Here is a 22626-nt window from a genome sequence, read left to right on the forward strand (position 1 = left end):
TTCTGGTCACCCTGAAAGAGTCTTGTCATTCTGTCCATCCACACCCACCTGTCCATTCGTCTGTCTGTCCATCCGTCCATCTTCCCCGTCATTCCTTCTCTCCCTCCCTCCATGCCTCCACAATCCTTCCCTGCGCTCACCCATCCTTCTTCCATCCGTCCATTTCCTGATCATCCTTCCATCCACTTCACAATTACTGAGCACCTACTGTGCGCCAGCCACATTACTGGGCAACATAAGGAAACACAAAAATGAATGGGACACAGTCGGGGAGAGAAACGAGTCCTCCGGCAGGCACTTAACCCTGTCAAAAGGCAAGGGTGAAATCCAGGAAGGCGTCACAGAGGAGGCCACACCAGGGCCTGGCGGGTAAGGAGTCTGTGGGAGACGAAGGCGAAGGCTGGCCACGTGCAAGGCAGGGGGCGTAGGACCCCGTGGAGACGCCGCGGATTCCCAGTGAATCTGGAGTTCCATGTGGCTTGAGGACTGGATGCAAACGAGGGGCCTGCAGGTGGGGTGCAGGGCCCTGGAAGTTAGGGGCGCCTGGTAAGCCAGACTGTGGAGGCTTGGACAGTGTCCCAAGGCAGTGGGAGCCACCGAAGGGTCATGAGCAGGGAGTGCTCTGGCTGCAGGGGTGAAGGCTGGCGTGGTGGGGTCCTGACCCCAGGTGGGGACCCCTCTGTAAGGGGAGGGCCAGGCCATGGCACTGGGGATGGACGGAAGGACACGGAGCTGGGTGGTTCTAGGTTTGGTGGTCACTGCTATCTCTCTGTGTGCCTTGGCCACCTGCTCCGTGCCCTGGCTCCTGCAATTCCCTGCACCTCCAGCCCTCTCCCTCCCCATCCCTGCCTGTGGAACTCTCACCCCTTCCTTCCAGGGGTGAGGAAGGACACCCGCCTTCATCAGGCACCCCTGCGTGCCACGTGCCATGTGTGCCGGCTGCCCTGTGCACACCACCTCGCGCCAGCCCCACAGCAGCCCTATGACGTAGGGATCATGCTCAGGTTTCAGATACAGAAACTGGGGCTCAGAGAGGTAAAGGGACTTATCCAAGGTCACACAGCTAGCAAATGGCAGAGTTGGGATAGGGACCCAGCTCTAACTGCCTTTACACATTGCCACATGGTCCACAGCAGCAATGTCACTTCCTTTGGAAGCTTCCCTTTGCTCCAGCCAAGCAGGCTCTTTTTCTTTTTTTTTAATCCTTTGCGTGTATTTCCAAACAAATGCATGCTCTGTGCCTCTCGTCCTCATTATGACCACATTTGCTAAAGACAAAATCACATATGCAGCCTGAAAATGTTTTTCTGTCTTGTTACGTAATTTAATAAAGTCCAAATAGGTTTAGAATCAAATCACGTGTACTTACACTCATCACTTGCTATCAGGACTGTCCCGAAAATCCAGGCCAATGGTCATCAGACCGACATGCTTCCTTAGTTATAACGGTTTGCATGTTTTCCCTTCCCCCATATTAAGAGAAGCTACCTTGAGTTAGGCAGAGCCTGTCCCGCAAGTCCTTGTGAGTCCCAGGGCGCCCGGGAGGTACTGCTGGCAGGTATCAGCAAATGCTCACTGAGTCCATGAAAGGGTGAACATCCATCCATCCTTCCATCCTCCCTCCCTCCCTTCCTTCCTTCCTTCCTTCCTTCCTTCCTTCCTTCCTTCCTTCCTTCCTTCCTTCCTTCCTTCCTTCCTTCCTTCCTTCCTTCCTTCCTTCCCTCCTTCCTTCCTTCCTTCCCTCCTTCCTTCCTTCCTTCCCTCCTTCCTTCCTTCCTTCCCTCTCCCCTTCCTTCCTTCCCTCTCCCCTTCCTTCCTTCCCTCTCCTCTTCCTTCCTTCCTTCCCTCTCCCTTTCCTTCCTTCCTTCCTTCCTTCCTTTTCTCTTACAACAAACATAGTTTGAGTTCTACCCTGTGCACACACGGCTTTAGGTACCAGAGAAGCCGTGGGACTCCATGGACTTCACCGGTGACCTTGAGGTGCCCTGGTCCCACCAGGAAGACAGACGCCAAGCAAATCCTCCTGCCAATGCCCAGCCAATCAGCAGCGTGCTCGGACAGAGCAGGGCAGTGTCTGTTGAGATGGTGGTGGGGGTGGGGGGGTGGCCAGGAAAGCCTGCCTCTGAGGCCTGGGTCGGAGGGAACACCGTGCGGGCTCAAGGTGGGGAAGAGCGTGGAGCCTCCCAGGAGCTGACGGGCAGCCAGGGGCAGCCGGGCGAGGGGAGAAGGCGAGGCCGCAGGGCCGGGCCTTGCATAGCGAGGCTAGGTTGCAGCAGGAAGCCGCGGGGGGGGGGGGGGGGTTGAAGCAAGGACATGACATCATCTGGTCTTCATTTTAAGAGGAAGGGGCTGGGGCTCAAGCCATGGCAATGGGACTCAGGGGGCCGAGGGATGGAGGCTAAGACCAAGGGTGCCCGTCAGGGCTGGAGTAGAGGACTGTGAGCCCTTGGCACTGGGGAGGCAGTCAGGCCTGGGAGAGGGGAGGGATGCTGTCACCCAGGGCTGAGGGAAGAGATACAGGAGGGCAGAGGGCTGGGCCAGAGGCTATCTCAGGAATCCCAACCATCGGGGCCAGGAGAAGGAGGTGATCCTGTTTCTGATCTGCACCAACTAAGAGGAAGGTGAGAAACTGCCTGGGTTAAGTTCCCTTCTCTGAGTCTGAGGGTTAGGTGGCATGAGGGGACTTGGGAGGCTGGAGGACAGAGGTATTGCCTCCACCCTGCTGTGTGACCTAAGGCTGATAGCTGTCCCTCTCTGGGCCCAGATCGTCATCTGTACAGGGAGGAGCTGGGCCTGGGATCCTCCAAGATCCCTTGTAGCTCTGCTGGTCTTGGCTTTCTTCTTCTCTGGGCTGCCCTCGTGCTGCCTTCCTCGCATCTGGGGTCCAGCTTGCTGCCCCCTTGTCCTGCAGGCAGTTGGGACTCGCAAGGGGGCAGCAGAACCTGTGTGGCGTGGGCCACTCTCCTTGCCTGCCCCTGCCTTCCCTTGCAGGAGCCTGTGCAGAGGTGGGGAGGAGCACTCACTGCCCTCTGGTGGCAGCATCTGGGCCCACCTGTCGCCGTGCCTGCTGCCTTTTAACTCTATTATTATTATTATTTTTTTTTTTTTTTGAGACAGAGTCTCACTTTGTTGCCCAGGCTAGAGTGAGTGCCGTGGTGTCAGCCTAGCTCACAGCAACCTTAATCTCTTGGGCTCAAGCAATCCTGCTGCCTCAGCCTCCGGAGTAGCTGGGACTACAGGCATGCGCCACTATGCCCAGCTAATTTTTTCTATATATATTAGTTGGCCAATTAATTTCTTACTATTTATAGTAGAGACGGGTCTCGCTCTTGCTCAGGCTGGTTTTGAACTCCTGACCTCAAGCCACCTCAGCCTCCCAGAGTGCTAGGATTACATGTGTGAGCCACCGCGCCCGGCCTAACTCAATTATTCTTAAAGCAAATACCGAGCCTCTGTGTGCACAGTCCTGTGCGGCCCCCGAGAGTCCTGGGTGTCCTCACCTCCCGAGTGGGAGGACGGTCCCGCCAAGCTCCGGCGGCAGTGAGGGTTAAGTGGCAGAGTGTGCGCAGTGCGTCTCAGCGGTCTCCTGCCTCGGGAAGCGCAGGCTCCGTTCGTAACACACGCGGTGCACTCAGGGACCTCAAAAGGGGCTCCCTGCCGTGTGCGTGGGTGTGTCAGCTGTGGGCGTGCTCGCGGCAGCGGGCGCTCAGGTGCTGAGCAGCCCTTTCCATTGCCGTCCCCTCGGCGCAGTGGAGGCCACTTCCAAGGAGCGGGGACGCCAAGGGCCTGAGGGCGGGGCGCTCGGTGCAGGGCAGCAGAGACCCTGGGCGTGGGGTTTGCGCGGAGCAGGCGGCCTGCGCGCAGGCGCACTGGACAGAGCACGCCCGTGCGCACAGACGCGCGTGCGCGCCAGGATGGACCGCGCTGGCCCCTCTGCGGGGGGTGGTTTCCTCGTCACAGGGAATTCGGAGGGTCTGGGCACCTGGGCGGGGGATGATGTGGCGGAGACTTGCGGCTGGACTCAGGACGTTCACGGCTCCAGGCGTCTGCTCAAGCTGGACAGGGCAGTTGACACTGGGCCCTTTTCCTCAGTCTGGCCCCTCTGGCTCTGGCCCTGTGCGAGGCTCAAAGCCCCCTCCTCCAGGAAGCCTGCCCTGAAGAGGCAGCCGTGCGGGGGTGATGCCGACACCTCCCACAAGCTCTGGTTGTGGTTGCCTTGCATCAGGTCACTGCCCGCTTCCTGCCTCTGTAGGTGGGCCCTGGCCCCTGTGCCAGCTGGGTCGGGTCGTCGCAGCGCTGCAACTCCCAGCCCAGAGCGGGGATGGTATAGATGCGGGACCAGGGCTCCGTGCGGGCTGGCAGGAGGTTTGACCCTCTGTGACTGGGGAAAAGCATGGTGTGGACTCTGCCTGGAGAGGCCCGGTCAGAGAAATGGCGGGAAGGCCAGAGTGCGTGCTGGACGGCGGAGCTGCACAGCCAGCGCTGGCCCAGCCATGGCACGGGGACCTGGGACTCCCATGGGCGCTTCACTCCAGAGGCAGCAGCAGCCCAGCAGTTAGGAGTATGTGCTCTAGGGCCAGATGGCCTGGGTTCAAGTCCCACCCCTGGCACTTACCACCTGTGTGGCCTTGGGCAAGTTCTTTAACTTTCCTATGCCTCAGTTTCCTCATCTGTAAAATAGGATAATAAGGGGTCCCAATCTGCGAGGGCTGTTGTTAGGACTAAATGAGTTAACACAGTGCTTCTCAAACTTCCCCAAGTGTACATGAATCACTTGGGGATCTGGTTAAAATGCAGGTTCTGACTCAGTAGGTCTGGGTGGGGCCTGGGATCCTGCATCTCTAATCGGGGGGTGGGGGGGACGTCAATGCTGTCGGACTTCAAACCACACTCAGCGTGGTCAGGAACGAATAATTGCAAAGTGCTTAGAACGGGGCCTGGCACATAGCAAGGGTGTGGGTGGGGTGGGGCGAGTGGGGTGAGCAGGGAGTGTTAGTGGCCATTCCCTGGCACCTCCTAGAGAAGGCTATGCTTCTAGAACTTTCTTTCTTGTAGAATTCTGCCCTCTGCATCCCTGGTGGTGCTGTAGCTTCTGATATCTTCGAGGTGGGCTGTGCTGAGCCTCGTCCGTGGTCTGCGCTCTAGGCCCCGAGGAGGGACAGGCAGCAGGTGATTTCAGGACAGAGCTACAGAGAGAAACAGGAAGAGGTGCCCAGCAGTGAGGGGGCTCACCAGGCCCAGTCCCCGGAGTGTCCAGGCTTGGTGTGAGCTTCACAGCCTAAACCACACAGCTTGCAGCTCCAGCACCTCTGCCCCGCCGCCCTGCCCCCTCGCTCCTGTGCAGGAAAGGCACAGGTGACTTCAGCAGGGTGCCAGCAGCACCGCTGGGCTGGAACCACAGGCCTGAAGCCAGTGACCACATCCTCTGGATCAAAGCGCCACCACGGCCCCTCGCGCACTGGCCAGGCCTCTTTTGGTCCCCGACCCCCAGCTTTGGGGGAGTGAGGGCACTTTTGAAGAGGTGCAGGAGGTTGGGGTGGGCAAGGGAAGGGGCTGGGGTGTGGAGGGAGCACCCCGTGCGGAGAGCCCGGGTGGCCGCGTGTCTCCTCCAGCTCTGCCCTTGCGAGCTGCCCCTCCTTGCGCACCCCCGTGTGTGAAGCAGGCGATGGTCCAGGGTCGTTCCCGGGGCCCCCACGTGTGACCTGTGAAAAGTGATCTGGGACAGCAAAGCGCCTGCATCCCCAAGGCGCGTGAGCGCCTGGCGCGGCCTGCTGTGGGCCCATCTCAGAGCGCAGTCCCAGCAGCCAGGAGCGAGCTGGTCCACGCAGTGCTCCTCCAGCCCTGCCCGGAGGGTGACAAGCCTGGGGCCCTCCATCCTCTGCTGCTTTCGGGTTTGCTCACCAGTTCCCGGAGGCCGTGAGATCAAAGTCGTGGGTTCGAGCCCATGTGGGGGTGGAGGTGAGCGTCCCTCCCTTCCACTCAGGTAGCAGCCCTGACCCTGCCTGGCTGCCTCCTGAATGGGGGGCCTCGGGTGGGGGGCAGAGCCAGGAGCCCTGCCAAGGGCTGGGAAGAGTCCCTCCTCCCTTGAGCGGGCAAGGTGCGGGTTTGGATCCCCCAGTCAGAGGACGCCTTTCCTGGAAGAGTTTTCAGGATCTTCCAACCCACGCCCGTCTTCGTGGGCACACTCCGGCTTGCTCAGCACCTGTCTGGTCTCCTGCTGCTTCTGGAAACAGCAGCCTGTTTCCCCTGGGGGATCTACCTTTATGAGTTGGGTGACATCTCGGAGGAGCTGTCAATCAAAGCACTCCACCCTCTCCAGCTGGGGGTGGGGTGAGCATTGGACCCTCTTGGCCAGTGAGACTCTGGATTCTGATGGATGAAGCCAGGAAACAGCTGGAGCTTGGAGGGAAACAGCTGGGGCTTGGTGGCTCCGAGGGGTCTCTATGGCTGGGCCCTTGTCGCTGGTCGGGAGCCTGCCTCTTCTGAGGTCTGGGTCTTCAGCATTTCCCAGAACTGGAGCACCCCTCCAGATCTTTCTGTCTAGTTCTGTCTGGCTCAAGTCAGGCACAGCCTGGTCCTGTGGTCTGTAGCGCCCGAGCGGTGATTGCTGCAGGGAAAGACATGGGCCTTGTGATTGGGGGCACTGTTGGGACTCAAACCCAGGCCTTTGGACTCTCAGTCCGGTGCTCGTGCCCCTTGGGCGGGGCCTCGGGCCTGGGGACAGTGGCGGTACTGAAATGAAGTGGGACTGAGGAGCAGAAATGAGTGTTCTCAGCTTCTGGCCTGGTGTTGGGGTGTGGGTGTTGGTGGTTTGCCGCTGGGCAGGGTGTCAGGAGGCGCAGAGAAACTAGGTGGGGGTGGGGTGGGGTGGGGTCAGCCAGGGAGGCTGCCTTGACCCTCATACATCCCCCGGCCCCTCCCGAGGACCCCTGGCACATGGTGGGAACTCTAGTCCAGGACAGCGGGGTGGGTGGGGTGGTGGTCAGGGGGCAGGGCCCCCAGAGGAGGAGGACTTGGTAAACAGAGCATGTGCCTGACCTGGTTCAGACCAGCCAGAGCGGGCCTATGACTCCGTGCCGCGCAGGATTCATGGTGGGGCCGTCTCTAACTCACTCTGAAAGTGAAACCAGCCACCCACCAAACACGGGGGCCCTGCTGGTTCTGAAAGCTGTGGCAGCCTGTCTCCTTCTCAGCCAGCCTCCCAAAGTAGAAAGGAGGCAGCAAGACAGATTCGAGGCCGGCCAGCCAGCTGGGGCGTGCACGGGCCCCCCAGGCCTTCCGAGTCAGGCATTCAGGTAGCCCCCCAGCAAGTCATCTGCTGTGAGCTCAGGGACAGCCTTCCTCCCTTCCCCCCTTTCGGGTCCCCTACCCCACAGCACACCTCGTGGAGGAGGTGTTTATCTCAGATCCTTCGGCACTGCCCTGAGCGCTCCGTGCTCACGCTGGCTGCTGGTCCCCCCGCACAATGCTGGTCCCGCTCCAGGGGCCCCGCAGAGAGACCACGGGGCAGGCCCCCTTCCCCCTGCCGCCTGCTCACCCGATCGCCATCACCGGGGTGGTCATCAGCCATGGCTGTAATTAAAGATAATTTCAAATCTTAAATCCGTGCTAAATGCACGTCCCCTGTGCTTGGCAAGGGCACTCACGCCAGCTAGGAATTCCAGTTGCAAAATCACATACCCAACCTGGCTACTGCCATCGGACGGGAATTATTCAGGATATTCTGAAGCTCGGGAGTCCCTGGCAGCACCCACGAATTAGGTTTGGGGAGTCTCGGGGAGGGGCTGCCCCTCAGGTGCCAGGACTGCTCTGACGCCACCCTCACCAGCCTGCGGGCTGCCCTCCTCCTCCCACGTCGCTCCCAGCCGGACCTGGAGCCAGGGCCACCTGGTCACACGTCACTCCACCGGACAGAGCTTCAGAGCGCAGGCTCCTGAGGGGCCGGGTCCCACGCCTGCGCCCCGCTGCAAGGGAGGCTGGAAAGGCAAAGTCTGCTTGTCGGTTGGGGCGCGAGACTCTCAAAGGAGACTCCTCCAACACGGGAAAGGTTCTCGAAGACTCTGTGAGACCACCACGTAAGAAGAATGTCTCAGAACAGCACCTGAGAAGAAACACGCCTGCCCGCGGGTCCCTTTGTCAGCCCCTGCCCTCAGCGACACCCTCCCTCTGAAAGCGCCCCTTCCCCACACAGAGGCCGGCGTGGTGGCGTTTTGTTGTGTGTTTAAGTTAGAATTAACCGCCAGTATTTTACATGGGAGGACTTCACATTTTTTTAAATCCTGACTTAGCTTCTCTTGGAAATTCAGGGTGTCCTGGCCGCATGGAGCCAGCGTTCCCATCTGCCAGTCCCCGTGGATGGAGGCTCCGGTTTGCCGTGGTTGGTCCCCACCCCCGAGGGGGAGAACAGGCCTCGTTCTTGATGACTGCGCTGAGTGGTACTTGTTCCCTCAGCCCCGCCTGCCGTGTGCCCGCCGGGCCTGCCCGGGCGCCACCGACACGCTGCCAGTCCCTTACCCGGACGCGCTCCCTCAGCACGGAGCAGCTGCCGTGCTTTCCGCTCCCGTCACTGCCTCATCCAGCCGGGGACCCGCCCGTCAGACAGGGTCGCTGTCAGTCAGTAGGGCGTGCGGGCGTCCTCTGGCCGTGGATGTGATGTCTTTGAAGTTGGGAGGACACGGGTAGGGCATACTTTATCTGATTGCCGATTGTCCCGGGACTCCATCTGGTCCGTGCTGTCTTCGCCTTGCAGCAGGCGTGGCCCTCGGAGTGTGCCTGCAAACCCGCAGGAACAGAAACAGACGTGACGTCAAGAGAGTCCCGTTTTAAACTCGGCAGAGCACTGTGTGAGCACGCAGGTGGGCAGGCTCAGGCTGCAGGTGCAGGGAATGTGGACAGGTGGCCCCACGCCAGCATACTGCCCTGAGCGCCGCCCAAGGGGGGCCTTCTCGGTAAATCCTTGTGACTGGCCTGGCGCTTTGGGGGCTTTGGCTAGGCCAGAGATCCCCTCCCACTGGCTCAGTTCCGCCCCTTCGCCCGGCAACGGGAGTCTTCTCCGCATCCGCATCTCGACCTGTTTAAGGATCTGCCAGATGCAGCTGCGTCTCCTCTCAGCCCCGGCCTGTTTAGATTCCTGAGACTGCAATGGAACAGACGTGCCAGGACACCAGGGGGCAGGGGCCAAGAGGCGGAGCCGTTCGCAGTCTCTGTCCACGTGTGCTGAGGGGCAGGTGGTACCCGGCCCTGGCCAGCGTGCTCCTGACCGCTGCCTGAAACTCGCATCTTTCTGCTCAGGGGACTTCAGAGTCCCCTGTGTTCTGGGGGTCCAGGGTCACCGGCCCTTGCAGCCAGGCCTGACTGGGGCACCATTCCAGAGTGGGAGCGTGTTTCTGACCCCACTTTCTGTTCTCCCCCAAGCAGACGCTGCAGACAATGGTGACAGCCAGGCATAACCTTCTTAGAGAGACATTTTTATTTTTTCCGATTCTTTAATAATAAAAAAAAAATACTAAGAAAAAAAAGCAAGCGTTACTTCTTGCTAGAGAGGAACTTCTCACAGACACCTTGCAAACATCACACGTCCTCTTTCCTCACGGCAACACCTAGATTATCTTCTGAGAAAGATCACAGATCTTGGTGAAAGCTGCTTAAAAATAAGAAAAAACCAAGAGAATCCTTTCGCTGTAGCCACTTCCCACGGGAAACGGGGAGACCGCCGCGGGTGCTGTCAGGGGGCTTTGGGGCTCTCCTTGCTGGCCCCGACGGGACTCTGGCCTGGCAGCGAGCAGAGAGCAGTGGGTCAGGAGCCGGCCTTGCCACTGCCCAGCATTGTGCCTGTGACAAAATGCTTTCCCCGCCGCGGCTCTGTTGGTGCAGCCAGTGGTCCCATGCCTGGTGACTCGGGGCATTTTCAGAGTCCTTGGGCGAGGGTAGAAGGAATCGGAGCGGTAGGAGCACTGATATGTGGGGAGCCCTGGGGGAGCTCCACCCCCCATCAAGGGGCCCACACTTTTATTTTGGTTTTGGCTCTAATTTTATTTATTTTTGCAAGCAGGTATTACATTCCCACGAAACACAGTTCAAATGGTGCAAGAGGTGACTCAGAGAAGTTCCTCTCCTTCCTCTGCTTCCTGGGAGTCCCGGCTCCCCTCTCTGGAGGTCGTGGCTGTCACCAGTCTCTAGGGGACCCTTCCAGAAGGGCTCGGCGCACGTGCATGCGGGTGCAGGGACACGCTCAGGCACACACGGCGCAGACGCACAGCACACGCTCACCCTTGGGCACACAGGCTGCCTTCCCACGCGGCCATCATGGGTGCCTGCTGCATGTGCACACGAGTGGTGGCACACCACACGCCTTGTTCTGAGCTTTGTTTTCTGTCACTTCACGTGCACCTGGGGGTGGTTCCATGTCAGGGCGAGGACAGCCGCCCGTCCGGACGTTGCGGCAGCTCATTGCCTGCTGGGGCTGCGAGTCCCTGCGTCACTTGTGCCCTGTCTCTTGTTGGTGCACATTTCGGCGGCCTCTGGTGTCCTGACTGTGGGAGTGACTTTGTACACACACTTTCTTTTTTTGTTTTTTTTTTGAGACAGAGTCTCACTTTGTTGCCCAGGCTAGAGTGAGTGCTGTGGCGTCAGCCTAGCTCACAGCAACCTCAAACTCCGGGGCTCAAGCGATCCTCCTGCCTCAGCCTCCCGAGTAGCTGGGACTACAGGCATGCGCCACCATGCCCGGCTAATTTTCTCTCTATATATTTTTAGTTGTTGGCTAATTTCTTTCTGTTTTTAGTAGAGACGGGGTCTCGCTCTTGCTCAGGCTGGTTTTGAACTCCCGAGCTCAAGCTATCCTCCTGCCTCGGCCTCCCGGAGTGCTAGGATTAGGGGTGTGAGCCACCGCACCCGGCCCAGCCCGTGTACACGCACTTTCTACGTGGATCTCTCTGTGTCGATGCGTGTTAGGCGTGAAGTTGCTGAGTCACACACCAGAGATGCTGGCAGACGTCGCCAGACTCCCTTCCAGGGAGGCGGCGCCACTCTAAGCCCACATCAGCAGGGTGACGTGCCCTCCCACCACCTTGGGTGGCAGGCCTTTGGAAACTCCAGACACACACTTCCCAGTGTTGTTTTTAATTTGCGTTTTCTGGAATCTTCAGGGTATTATAGGCTCAGAACCTTTGATTCTTCCTCTTTCCCTTTTTCCTCCTTTCCCTGCTCATGGACACTGTGTGAGGGGATTTTCCAGGTCCTAGCGCAGAGTGGAGGAGTCACACGTGGGCCCTGTTCTCCCAGAGCTCCTAGTGCAGACACAAAAGCAAGGGCATGACATGAGGCGCCAAATTAGGCACGGCATTGCCCTCCCGGCCAGGAACCGAGAGGCGCATCTGGGTCACTGGTGAGGCCTGGGCTTGTGGGTGGGACTTTCTCCAGCTGCGGGACTGGGCTACCTGCTGACTTTCGAGAAGGCAAGTCATAGCCCCGGGGAGGGGTGGGCGGGAAACAAGGACGTGTGGGTGGGTGACAGTCAGCGGGCTGAGCAAGGAAGCGGGGTAGGGGGATGGCCAGGAGACACTGGGGGTCTTTATGGTGGCAAAGGACAGGTTGTGACAGAGACAGTTGTCGGCGATCCCCAGCCTGTCCTCCCCTGCCCATGTACCCTCTATTTATAGCTAGGCACATCTCCCAGCTTCCCTTGCAGCTTTGTTGTGACTCAGTCACAAGAAGATGTATGTTAGAAGGGACAAGGGCAGTTTTGGGAAAGGGTCCTTAACAGGCAGAGACGTGCCCTCTTTTGCTACTTCTTCCACCTTCCTGCTGCAGGAACATAGGTGTGATGGGTGGATGTGAGCAGCTCTCTTGGCCTGTGAGGAGGCAGGAGAAAGCTATGGAAGATGCCCCAGTGGCAAGACAGATTTAGCTCAGGACCCTACCGCCACAAAGCCACCCGCCCTGGACCGCCTGCCTCTGGATTTCTTTGAGGTGAGGGAAACAAAACCTCCTCTTATTTTAGGTCAGTGTTACCTTCTGTTCTATTTGGACACACGCGGCTGGACTCGATCCTAACTGGGACACTGTGGCAGAGTGGAGGGGGCGCCGGCAGCCAGTGGGGTGGGCCGGGGTGGCAGTTTGAAGGGTCTGGGTCAACACAGGCGGGATGCTGACAAGGTCCGAGGGGGGCCTGAGCAGGGCACGGGTGTGGCCGGAATCTGGAGGCTGCAACACGGACCCTGACACCCCGGAGCTGGAGTGGAGCGGGAGGCTGGGAACCAAAGCCAGAGCTACGGGGGGGGGGGGGGGGGAGGCTGTGGGAGACGCCAGGGCAGAGGAGGGCACAGCCCGGCTTGGCCCCCAAAAGAGGCAGCCCTGTGATGGGCGAGGGGAGAAGTCACAGTCAGGAAGGGACACCAGGGCCAGAAAACCCCCGTATGTGCTTGTCCCAGGGCCCCATGAACGCAGGGTCCTTGGGTGGGGCCGGGCTCAGTGGTGGCTGAGCTGGGGGCCGTGTCCCTGAAAGCTGAGGGCATGGGCGGTGTCTTCACCGTGGCTCTCAGGAGGACATGGGGGAGGGACAGTGGGGTGCGAAGGACGCAGGAGAAGCAGTTGTAGGAACGAGAGTTGGGGTGCTGGGAGGGGCCCTGCCAGAGGAGGCTGAGTCCAACCCCGGGCCCTCCTGAGACCGAGGTGAGGCCCCTCCATCTGGATTATGTATCAGGCTGCCTCCCAGAGAATCTGCAGTCCTCTGGGACAGACCCAGGTTCTGACCCCGGCTCTGCCGCATGCTGGTAGGAGGACGGCTGTGCCTCGGTTTCCCTGCCTGGGAGACACGAAGGAAGGAGCAGCTCAGCCGTATAGACCCATTGGCCTGTCGATGAACAGCAGGAAAGCCTGAGCTGGACAGCCAGGGACAGCGAAGGGGACAGGCTGAGAGGTGAAGGCAGGGCCAGCTCCTGCAGGACTTTTAGAGCAAGACTGAGAGTTTGGATTTATCATAAATGTCCTGGGAGTGACTGGGAGTGCAATGACCTGGTCGGGGTTTGGGAAAGATAGCTCTGGCTGCTGAGTGGAGGACTGGCTGGAGGGTCAGGAGCTGCAGCAGGGAGACCGGGCTGGCGGCCACTGTGGGCCTGGGGGGCGGGAGGTGACAGGATCTGGGCAGGGCGGGGTGGAAGAAACCAGGTTCGTGTCTCTGCACACACCTGCCCAGCACCCAGGCCCTCGGCCTCCGCCTGCACCCCATGCCCCTTCCTCAGCTGGTTTTGTGTGCAGCTCACGCACCCAAGGTGACGCCCGCCTGCCAACCGCTGAAACAGGAGCCCCCACTCCACAGAGGTTTATTTTGGCTCTGTCACAGCCCAGTGTGGACTGTCTGAGGGTGGCTTCCCCAGACTATGGCAGGGGAGGGGAGACGGAGGAAGGGGGAGGGGGAGGAGGAGGGGAGAGGAACGGGGAGTAGGAAAAAGGAAGGGAGAGAAAAGAGGACGGAAGGTGGGTTTTTCCAGGCTTGGAAATAGAATAAATCACTTCTTCCCACATCCTATCGCCAGACCCCGTCCGGGCCCCACCTGACTGCACGGCTGGCTGGGAAATGGAGTCCAGCAGGTGTGGGGAGGACAGGGGCTCCGGGTGTGGGCAGCAGGTCCCCACATTCTCTCTCATTCCACGCGTGCCCCTCGTATGTGCTGCCATGGCCGTGCAGGGCTCCGCAGAGATGCCAGGCCCGTGCAGGGCTCCACAGAGATGCCAGGCCCGTGCGCACGCTGCCCCTGCTCTGCACAGCTCCTCCTGCCTCTCCGCCTGCGGTGCCCGGGCTGGGCCCTGTGGCACATGCGGGATACCCCCCTCCCGCATGGCTGATGCCAGCCCGTGGACAAAACCGTGCTGAACACAGCCGCTCGGCACGAGCTGGGTCTGTGACGTCTGGCTTTGCCTGGGGATGCTTTTGTCCCCTTATTTGTATGTGTTTTAAAAGGTTTAACTGAATTCATTTATTTGGGAGTAGGAAATATCTGCATGCGGTACGGAAGTGGCTGTAGAGAAAAGCATCCCTGCTGCCCCTTCTCCGGGCCCTCCTCCCTGGGAGCCCAGCGTTCCTGGTCTCTTGAGAAGTTTCTGAAAATAATCCCTGCTTACTAGAGCCTGGGTATGAGTTTCACTCGTCGTGGCCGCTGTGTTTGTTTCTCTCTCCTGCGGCCAGCAAGCCTCGCCCTGGGGGAGGGCCGGGGCATGGGAGGCACTGGCCTGTATTGCCAGCCGACTGTGCGTGGTCACATTAGGCGCTCAGTGAACACCTCAGGGTGCAGTCTTCTCCACACACTCCCAAGAAGGAGCTGTCATCTCCTCCTTTTGCAGGTGTGCATGTCGGAGCACCATGAGGCCAAGGGCACCCAGCTGGCGGCGGCCTCGCCCTCAGGTCCCGCGACTCCTGGGCAGCCGTGCCCAGCGCTGCCCCTTCCCCACTCAGCTCTGGGCTTTGCACAAGGGAGCTGGGCTTGAGTCTCTTTTGAGGGTCTTCAATTCCACTTTCTCATGTCTGCAGAGCTGCCCTCCCTGCTGCCGTCCCCTCTCCTCTTCTCGGAAGAAGCAGCAGCTTATGACGAAACCTTTCTGAAGCAGCGCTATTGAAATCAGGAGGGGGGACACAGCGCTGCTTCTGCTCGTCTCTGGGGATGGAGCCTCACAGGGTCCGCAGGCCTGTGACACTGCACATAAAGAGATGTGCATTTTTCTAAAGAGCAGTCCCCAACTTGTCATCATTTAAAAATAAAAGAGCCCTGAGCTGAACTTCACAACCATTACCCCCCCAAAAGAGGGAAAAGGATTAGGAATTATGGCTTAGAAGGAAAAGGAAAGTTCTAGAACATTCAACAAGTGGCTGTCAAATTGTTCGAAAAGCCCAGATAGTCACCTCTGGATGCTAAACTGAGTAAGGGGCTTCCTGGAAGGCAGGGTGAAAAGGGAATCTGTGAGAGATGGTGTGTGGCGGCCTGGGACAGGGGTGAGGTGCGCTGGGGACAGGCCTGGGTGCTCGCGGGGGCGTGTGTGTGACCGGATGGAGGTGTCGGCGCTGTGGGGGGCCGCATGAGGTGCGGCGTGGGTGGTGTGGGAGGGGAAGAAGGGCCTGCGCCCCTTGGACTCTGTGCAGCTGGGCCCTGTTTGAGAGTGACGTGTGTGTGTGTGTGTGTGTGTGTGTGCACGCGTGTGCCGCCACCCCCGGCGTAGGAGGCAGATCTTTATCTGGCCTCTGGGTGCTTCAGGAGTTTCAGGCTTTCTCACAGCCTGGTCTCACTCCGCCCCCCCAGCCCAGGCCTTGCCCTCCATCCCCTGCACAGGAAGTGGGCCGGCTCCGGGGTTTAGTCTCTGCCGGCCCCAGCGCTACCTGGGCCAGAGCGGAGCAGGGCCCTGGGGAGATGGCCGTGGTCCCAGCAGCGGGCAGGACTGGAGAGAGCGCGCTGCCGCAGCCCCATGTCTCAGCCAGGTGACTGCCCCACTCTGCCTCCCCCTGCCCCCCCGCCCCCCGCCAGGGACCCCTGCCTCCCTCCTGGCCCTTGTGGACCGGCTGGGGGCCAGGAGTGAAGGTCACAGGAAGACTTTGGGCTGTGACTCAGTTCCCCCCGGAGTTTCTGCCTGAGCTTCCATCCCCCAACCTCACCCCCCTGGGGACGGGGTGGGCCCAGCTGTCTCGGTTCCTGGGGGAGGAAACACCGGTTCCCAGTCCCAGGCCACCCTCCTTCCCAGCCCGCGCCGGGGGAGGCTGGGGCTGCTCTGGGACGAGGGGCTTCCCCTCCCCGTGGCCTGTGTACTGGGCCCCCAACCCAGAGGGGTGGAGGAGTGGGAGAAGGGCTGGGTGCCCAGAGAGGTGCAGGATGTGGATGAGGGGGTCGGGAGTCCCCGCTGACCTGGAGGAGCAGGGCCCACGCTGGGTGGGGGGTCCTCGCGCAGACCGCTCCGTGGGAGGCTTGTGGGGCCAGGGAGAGGGGTCCCCTCTGAGAACTGGCTACGAGGTGAGCTGTGCTGGGAGGCTCAGAGCCCTGGACTGGCCACCAGAGCCTGGGGTTCGAGTCTGGGTTTGTCCCTTCCTTGATGTGACTGACAGGTCAGCAGCGTCTCCTGGCGTTGGGGATGGGACGGCAGCCTGGAGCTCACGCCCCTCCTCTCCTGCGGCCAAGACCTCCCACTCCTAACCGTGTCTGTAGCCCCCTGGGGATGGAGTGCGGGGCTGAGCTATCCCCAAGGGTCCCCTTCCTTCCCCCACTGCCGGGATCCCACGCCCAGCTGGGGAGGTGCCCACTGGCGTTAAGCAGCAAGAGGTGTGTGTGTGTGTGTGTGTGTGTGTGTGTGTGTGTTGGGGGCGGGGCTGGAGGTGGCCAGAGGGGGTGAGGGGAGATGGAAGGGGCCCTTCGAGTTCAGAGGTCAGGCAGTACGCACCATGGGCTGCCGAGCCCCTGCTTTACCGTCCTGGCCACCACACCCCCACGTCCCAGCGGGGCCCCCAGACGCACCTAGCTGGGCTCAAATCCCAACTCTGTCCCTGTCTAGCCAGGCTAGAGGCTGGCCCGGTGCCTCGGTCTCCTCATCTAACAAAAGGAGTGACAGTAGAACCCACTCAGGCGTTGCTGTGAGGACTAAATGCTGTAACAGCCCCAAAGCGCTCGGGCAGCGCTGGGCGCAGGGAGAGCTGTCGTTGTCAGCCGCCAGCTCTGTGCTCAGGCCCAGAGTCCTGGGCTCCACTCACTCCCACCAGAGGCTGGGCTGTCCCTTGCTGTGTGACCCCGAGCAGGTCCCTTAACCTCCCTGAGACTCGGTTTCCTCCTTGCAGAATGAGGGTGCAGCCTCCCTGGCTGCCGGGAGCCCCAGCTCTGGTCCCGGTGCCCTCTGTACGCCCCTGCACCCCTTTGGCTGCGGGCGCAGGAGTGGACTCCAGGCGTGCTGTCTCCTGCCCGCCTCACCCCTCTGCTGGGGCCTGTGGTTTGGCCCTAACCTTCCTTGACCTTGTGCCCTGTGCCCCCTGCCCCCTTCCTGTCGCCCTGGGGCTCTCTGCCAGGTCCCGTCCTGGGCATGAGGTCATCCTGATAGCGGGGCCCGCCCTGGGGCGACACCCTCACAAGGATCGGCCCCAGGGCAAGGCTTATGTGATTGGCATGAAAGAGGCGTAGGAGGGCCCTGGGGGAGCCCCCTTGCTGGGCTCTGCATTCTTTGGGGTCTCAGCCTGTGCCCTGTGCTATTGGAGGATGCAAAGAAAGAGGCAGCCAGCCCCTAGCCTGGGAGCTTGCCCTCCTGTGGGCCTGGCGGGCCGGGCAGGGCGAGCCCACCGGTGCTCTCTGGGCTCTTCTCACACCCAGGACGAGCCCCGGCCAGCAGGCCGGTGCCAGGGCAGGGAGGCCGCCAGCCTTACCCCCGGGCCCGGCATTGGGGCAGGTGGGGCATGTGAGAACGGGCGTTGGGCTGGAATCCCAGCTCTGCCTCCTACCATGTGTGACCCTGGCTGAGTTAGTGACTGGGAGCCTCAGGCCCCTCATCCGTGGATAGTAATAGCACCCACCCCGGCTGCCGGGCAGATTAGGTGAGCGAGCGTGTGTGGAGCACCTGGCACAGGGCCTGGCACTGTGAGCATCGCTGCTCGGTCATCAGTCCTGCTGTCGCGTGAACTGCCGTGGGAAGGTGTGTCGGAGGGGGTGTGGGGGAGAGACCCTGCCTGCGCCCGGGCAGTCTGCCCTGGTGCACGCTCTAGGTCTGCCTCTTACTAGCCGTGTGAGTTTGGGCAATGTGCTTCACCGCTTTGTGCCTCAGTTTCCTCGTCTGAAAATGGGGATAGTAAGAGTTTCTCTACCAAGTGCTCTCATTGCTGCACTGAGAGAGTTTAAACAGAGCCTGGCTTACAGTAACCTGTCCCTCGATGGTTTGGGGTGTGGCTAAGGGGGTAGAGTGGAGGTGAGTTCTACCCCCAGCTCTGTGCCATGTGACCTTGAGCAACTCTTTCCTGTTTTGGGGTCTCAATGTCCCCAGCGGTAGAACAAGGGGTGGGCTTGCTCAGAGAGCCCTTCCAGCCCTTTCGGCTCTGACAGCATGCGGGTTCTCAGCTCCATACCTTCCTGTGACACCTGTCTTGGGAGATGGCACCCAGGCTGCTGGGTCCCTGCTCCATGCTGGCTCTGATGTCAGCTATGAGAAGGCCCAGTGCCACCCAAACAGCCCTGCTTTTTTTGCAGTACTGGAGGCCTCTGATCACATTTGTTCATTTAACTGCATTTATCGAGCACCCGCTGTGTGCCGGGCCCCGGGCGCGTGCGCTGTAGTCTGTGGAGCGAGCACACTGCTGGCCAGCCCTGCTGCTGACCGCAGGGAGGAAGGAGGGGCTCAGGGGAGGAGGCCCTCACCCTCCACTGGAGAAATCAGGGGGGCTTCATGGAGAAAGAACAGAGGGGGAGTTTGAAATGGGCCTGGAAAGATGGCGGGCTGTGTGGGGGTAAGGAGGGAGATGGACTTGGGAAGGACTTGGGAGGACAACCTTGGCTTCCTGGCTGCCAGCGTGCTGGCTCATGCAGGCAGGTGGATGTGGCATGTGCACCTTCACTCAGGTGCCTGCACCTGCCACTGTGAAGGCAAAGGCTGCAGGGACTGGCTGTCCCAGTCTGGGTCCCAGAGATGTCTGGAAAGCAGGAATTTAGGCTATGGTTGTAGACAGGCGGCCACAGGTAGCTGGGCGGGGAGGGGGGCTTTGGGAAATGCAGCCAAGTGGCTGTAGAAGAGGCCATGCCATCGCCCAGGCTGGAATGGCACTGCGCTGGCTGCGAGGGTGGAGAGGAAGAGACAGCAAGTTGTCACTGGGCTGTCCTGTCCTTAGGGCATCCCGGCTGGCTGGGTGAGGGGGCAAAGGGGACAGAGCACAGACACCAGGACAACAACGGTGCAATTGTCCCAGACCCGAGTCAGGCTAGAGGGAGTGGCGGGTGAGCTGGGCTTTCGCTGGGGGTCCCACAGGCACTGGGAGGGGGGTGGAGGCTCGGGAGCTGCTGAGTTGGAGAAAGGAGCTGAGGTTGCGGCCAGGGAGACTCTCAGAGGGGGAAGGAAAGGGGGAGAGCCCCCAGGGGAAGGGGGCAACAACACCCAGGGGCCTTGGCCACACTTGGGATCAAGGAGCAGGACGTAGGGGGGACATACCACCTCCTCAGCGCCTCTAGACTAACCTGCTTCTCCCTCTGCCCCCCCCACTAGGGCCACCGTATCCTCTCTCTGGAAGCCCCTCCTCGTCTCCCTGCCTCCTTAGCCCACCCTCCCGGCATCAGTCCCAGGTCCCCTTACCTTTCCAAAGTGACCATCTGCTTGCTTTCCCCACTCCCCTCCCCCAGCCCCTCCCAGCTCCTGGGGGGGGGCAGCAGTTGCACTTCATTGTCATTTCCCTGGACAGGTCACAGCTGTGCCTCTCCCCTGGGCTGAGCGGGAGTCTCCGTGGTGGGGCTGGAAGCACTCTGAGAAGAGTCTCTGGCAGAGACACCTGTAGTCACTGGGCCTCCCTCGAAGCCCCCTTGCTGGGAGAACAGTGCCTTCGTTGTCGCAGCGGGAAGGCGACTGGCCAGGCCCCAGAGGCTTTGGCGGCAGACATTTCCGGGTGCGGATCTTGGAAGACAGGGACAGGGACGATTGTCTGGGCTGACGCCTACAAAAGCACCGGCCCTGGCTCGTGTTTAACAGACACACAGGGAAACCTGGGCTCCCCCTGCAAGGCTGGGCTAGGGATTTCGAGTTTCTTTCTCCCCTGGGCAGTGGCCGGGCCCCTGGGCAGCCTGCGGGGAGCTTGCAGGCAGGTGGCTGGAAACGCACGCCTACCTCTGCCCCTCGCTTTCCTCCTCTGCAAAGTGGGGACCACAGAAGTGCCGCCTCATAAGGTGTCGTGAGGATTAGATGAATCAACACACGTAAAATGTTTAAAAACAGTGTCCGCCAAGCGTCAGGTATTACTATCATGAGATTACCATCATGATTTCCCTTTTTGGAGCTAAATGCCAAGTTTCTGTGTTTGCCTAATGTTCCCCCCGCTTCCTCGGGGCTGGATTTTAGGTCCCTCGTCACAAACAGTCCACCTTGAACACGGGGTGCTCGAGGTGCCTGAGAGCGTCTGATCCCGGAGTGAGACTGGGGTGCAGTGGCCCCTTGTGCCATGGCCGGGGGCCGTCCTCCTACTCCCACCTGCTCCCCCTCCCACCAGCAGCGTCCCTCCAAGCAAGGGACTGTGGGGTTCCCTCCTGCCCCCAGAGCCGCCAGAGCAGGGGTCGGCCTGGTCCTTGGCACTCTTCAGTGTTGACGTCAGAGCTCCTGTCTGTTGGCAGCTTCTCTTTGCAAGGTCGCGCCTTGCTGCCTTCAAACCATTCCCTCCCTCGAGGGGGCGTGACGGGCAGAGGCGGGGATAGCCGGGAGCCCTCGGAAGCCCGTTGCCGTTGCTGGCTGCTGCCAGCTCTGCCCATATTAGTTCGACCCTCTGTTCATTCTCTATTTTTTTTTTTTTTTTGGCGGTTGCTTACCATGTGCCAGACACTGTTCCAGGAACTGGGGACCTGGTAGTGGACAAAGCACAAAACCCCGTCCTCGCTGTGCTACGTGACAGCGTGTGTGTGTGGAGAAAGGGAGAGAGAACGATTGAATAAATAAGCAAATAGCACCGCGATGAACAATACAGTACTGTTTAGAGAGGGCAAGTAACAAAGGGTGCTTTTTAAATGTAGTCTGGTCCGGGAAGACCTCTCTACGGAGGTGACATTTGAGCAGAAACTTGAAGGAAGGAGTGTGGGCAACGGGGCGGTGTGGGGCGCAGACCAGGCAACCCTGGGGCGCAGGGCCCTGGGGTGAGTATTCACCTGCTCTCTCCCCCCTCCTCCCCCAGGGCTCCCCTCCCCTGCTCCACCCTGTGGATGTGATGGCGGCCCCTGCCCTGTCCTGGTGTCTGTCCCTCCTGGTCCTCCTGCCCCTGGCTGCCTGCCGGCCGTCTGCAGCAGTGAACGGTGAGGACCCGGGCGTCTGGACAGCTGTGCTTCCCTGGGGAGGAGGCCAAGGCCCTGCTTCTGGGCAGCAGGTCCCTGAGCAGGGCAGGAGGGGAGGGGAGGAGAGGGGAGGGGAGAGCTCGGGCGTCCACCTCCTGCCTCGCCCTTTGCCCTGCACACCCCCTCCCTGCCTGCATGCTCGCACTCGCCGCTTTCTCGTCCCTGCCCTGCCTAGGTCTGCCCGCGTGAACGTGCAGGCCCTGGCTGTGTCCTCCTCTCCGACACGGTCCCACTAACCCCTTCTCTGCCCCCAGAGCCGCCTCTGGCAGGCACGGGGTGCCCCCAGGAGGGGCGGTGGGTGTGCCGCAGAGGGCCAGGGGGGCCCTGCAGCCGCCCACTCACGCCTCTCCTTGCCCGGCAGACACCGCCTGGCTCACATGCTTCTACAACTCGAAAGCCAACATCTCCTGTGTCTGGAGCCGGGGCGGGGGTCTGCGGGGCACCTGCCACATCCATGCCCAGTCCAACAAACGGTGAGTGAAGAGCCTTAGGAAGGCGGGGTCGTATAATCAGGGACTTTCAGACTCTCGGAATCCTAAACACTAGACTATGGGCATCTGCGCTTTGCAGAACTGAGACCCACGGCCTCTTAGACCCGCAGGAGTTGGGGGCACACCTAGGAGCAGGGTATTGTTTATGAGAGTGTGGGGGTCAGATAGCTAGACTCTTGAACCCGGGTGGGTTCAGGCTGCAGTGCAGGGGCTGGGGACAAGCTGGACAAAGTGGTTTGGGGACATTGAGCTTTGAGGCTGCTGTGCCAAGGCTGGACTCCACTCTAGAGGCAAGGGGGGGGGGGAAGAGAGGTTCTCCCCAAGCTTTTTAAGAGCAGGGATTTTGAGAGACCCACAGGCAGCTGTGGGGAGAAGGGCCTGGGAGGTGGTTGGGGCGCCTGGGGGCTGGGGTGTGGCTGTGATCCAAACATCCAGGTGGCAGGTGAGCAAGGTCTGCGCCCAGGCAGGTTTGGTGGGGACAGGCAAAGGGGAAGACCACAGAGAGGTGGCTGGGGCCGAGGTGGGGTCCCTGGCATGTGGGGCAGTGGGGAGGCAAGGAGGGGCAGAGGCAGGCCCTGGCTTCTGGTGGCTGCTGATTCCTCGGGGCTCCAAAGGCCGAATTAGGGATCTGTCTTTGCTCGAAGCCTGTGGAGCTGTGGAGGGCTTTAGGGCAGGGAGGGCCACTGGTTTGTTTCTAGATCATTCCAGCTGCCATAAGGCCAGGCTGAGATGAGAAGGGCAGGCAATGAGGGAGGAACACTGCGGAGCAGGGGGCCTGGCATGGAGTCCCCCCATCCTCCAGCCCGCTCGGCCTTGCTGCCTGGGGCCATCCGAGAGCACAGACTGAGAAGGGCCCCTGGGGACGGGTCCCTTGGGCCAGCTCTCTGGGTCCCTCTTTTTCTTCTAAGGAGTTTCTTTTGTTCCAGGTCGTGGAACAAAACCTGTGAGCTGGTCCCCGTGAGGCCGACATCCTGGGCCTGTAACCTGATCCTCGGAGCCCCAGATGTGAGTAGCCACCCAGGGAGGGAGCACGGGGTGTCCTTCCAGCAGCGGCCGCCATCTCTGGGTGGGCTGCGTGCCAGGGAGGAGCTGGGGCGGCTGCCTGGGGCTGA

At 60.7% G+C, this 22626-nt stretch overlaps 1 protein-coding gene across 3 annotated transcripts in view; it reads left to right on the top strand.

Annotated features, from left to right (window-relative positions):
- The first annotated feature begins 2375 nt into the window (after positions 1–2375).
- IL2RB (interleukin 2 receptor subunit beta) overlaps positions 2376–22626 on the top strand; it is a 33370-nt gene continuing 13119 nt past the window's right edge. For 2 of the 3 annotated variants that reach the window (XM_012787138.3, XM_012787139.3), the window contains exons 1-4: positions 15352–15466; positions 20867–20984; positions 21385–21496; positions 22441–22519. In XM_012787138.3, the coding sequence (XP_012642592.2) occupies positions 20900–20984; positions 21385–21496; positions 22441–22519 (276 nt within the window). In that variant the 5' untranslated portion in view covers positions 15352–15466; positions 20867–20899. Of the gene's footprint in view, positions 2622–15351; positions 15467–20866; positions 20985–21384; positions 21497–22440; positions 22520–22626 lie in introns of those variants that run through there. The other variant, XM_076007009.1, reaches the window with a different exon arrangement.

This window comes from Microcebus murinus, chromosome 10 (genome assembly GCF_040939455.1).
Source record: "Microcebus murinus isolate Inina chromosome 10, M.murinus_Inina_mat1.0, whole genome shotgun sequence".
NCBI classification, from domain to species: Eukaryota; Metazoa; Chordata; class Mammalia; order Primates; family Cheirogaleidae; genus Microcebus; species Microcebus murinus.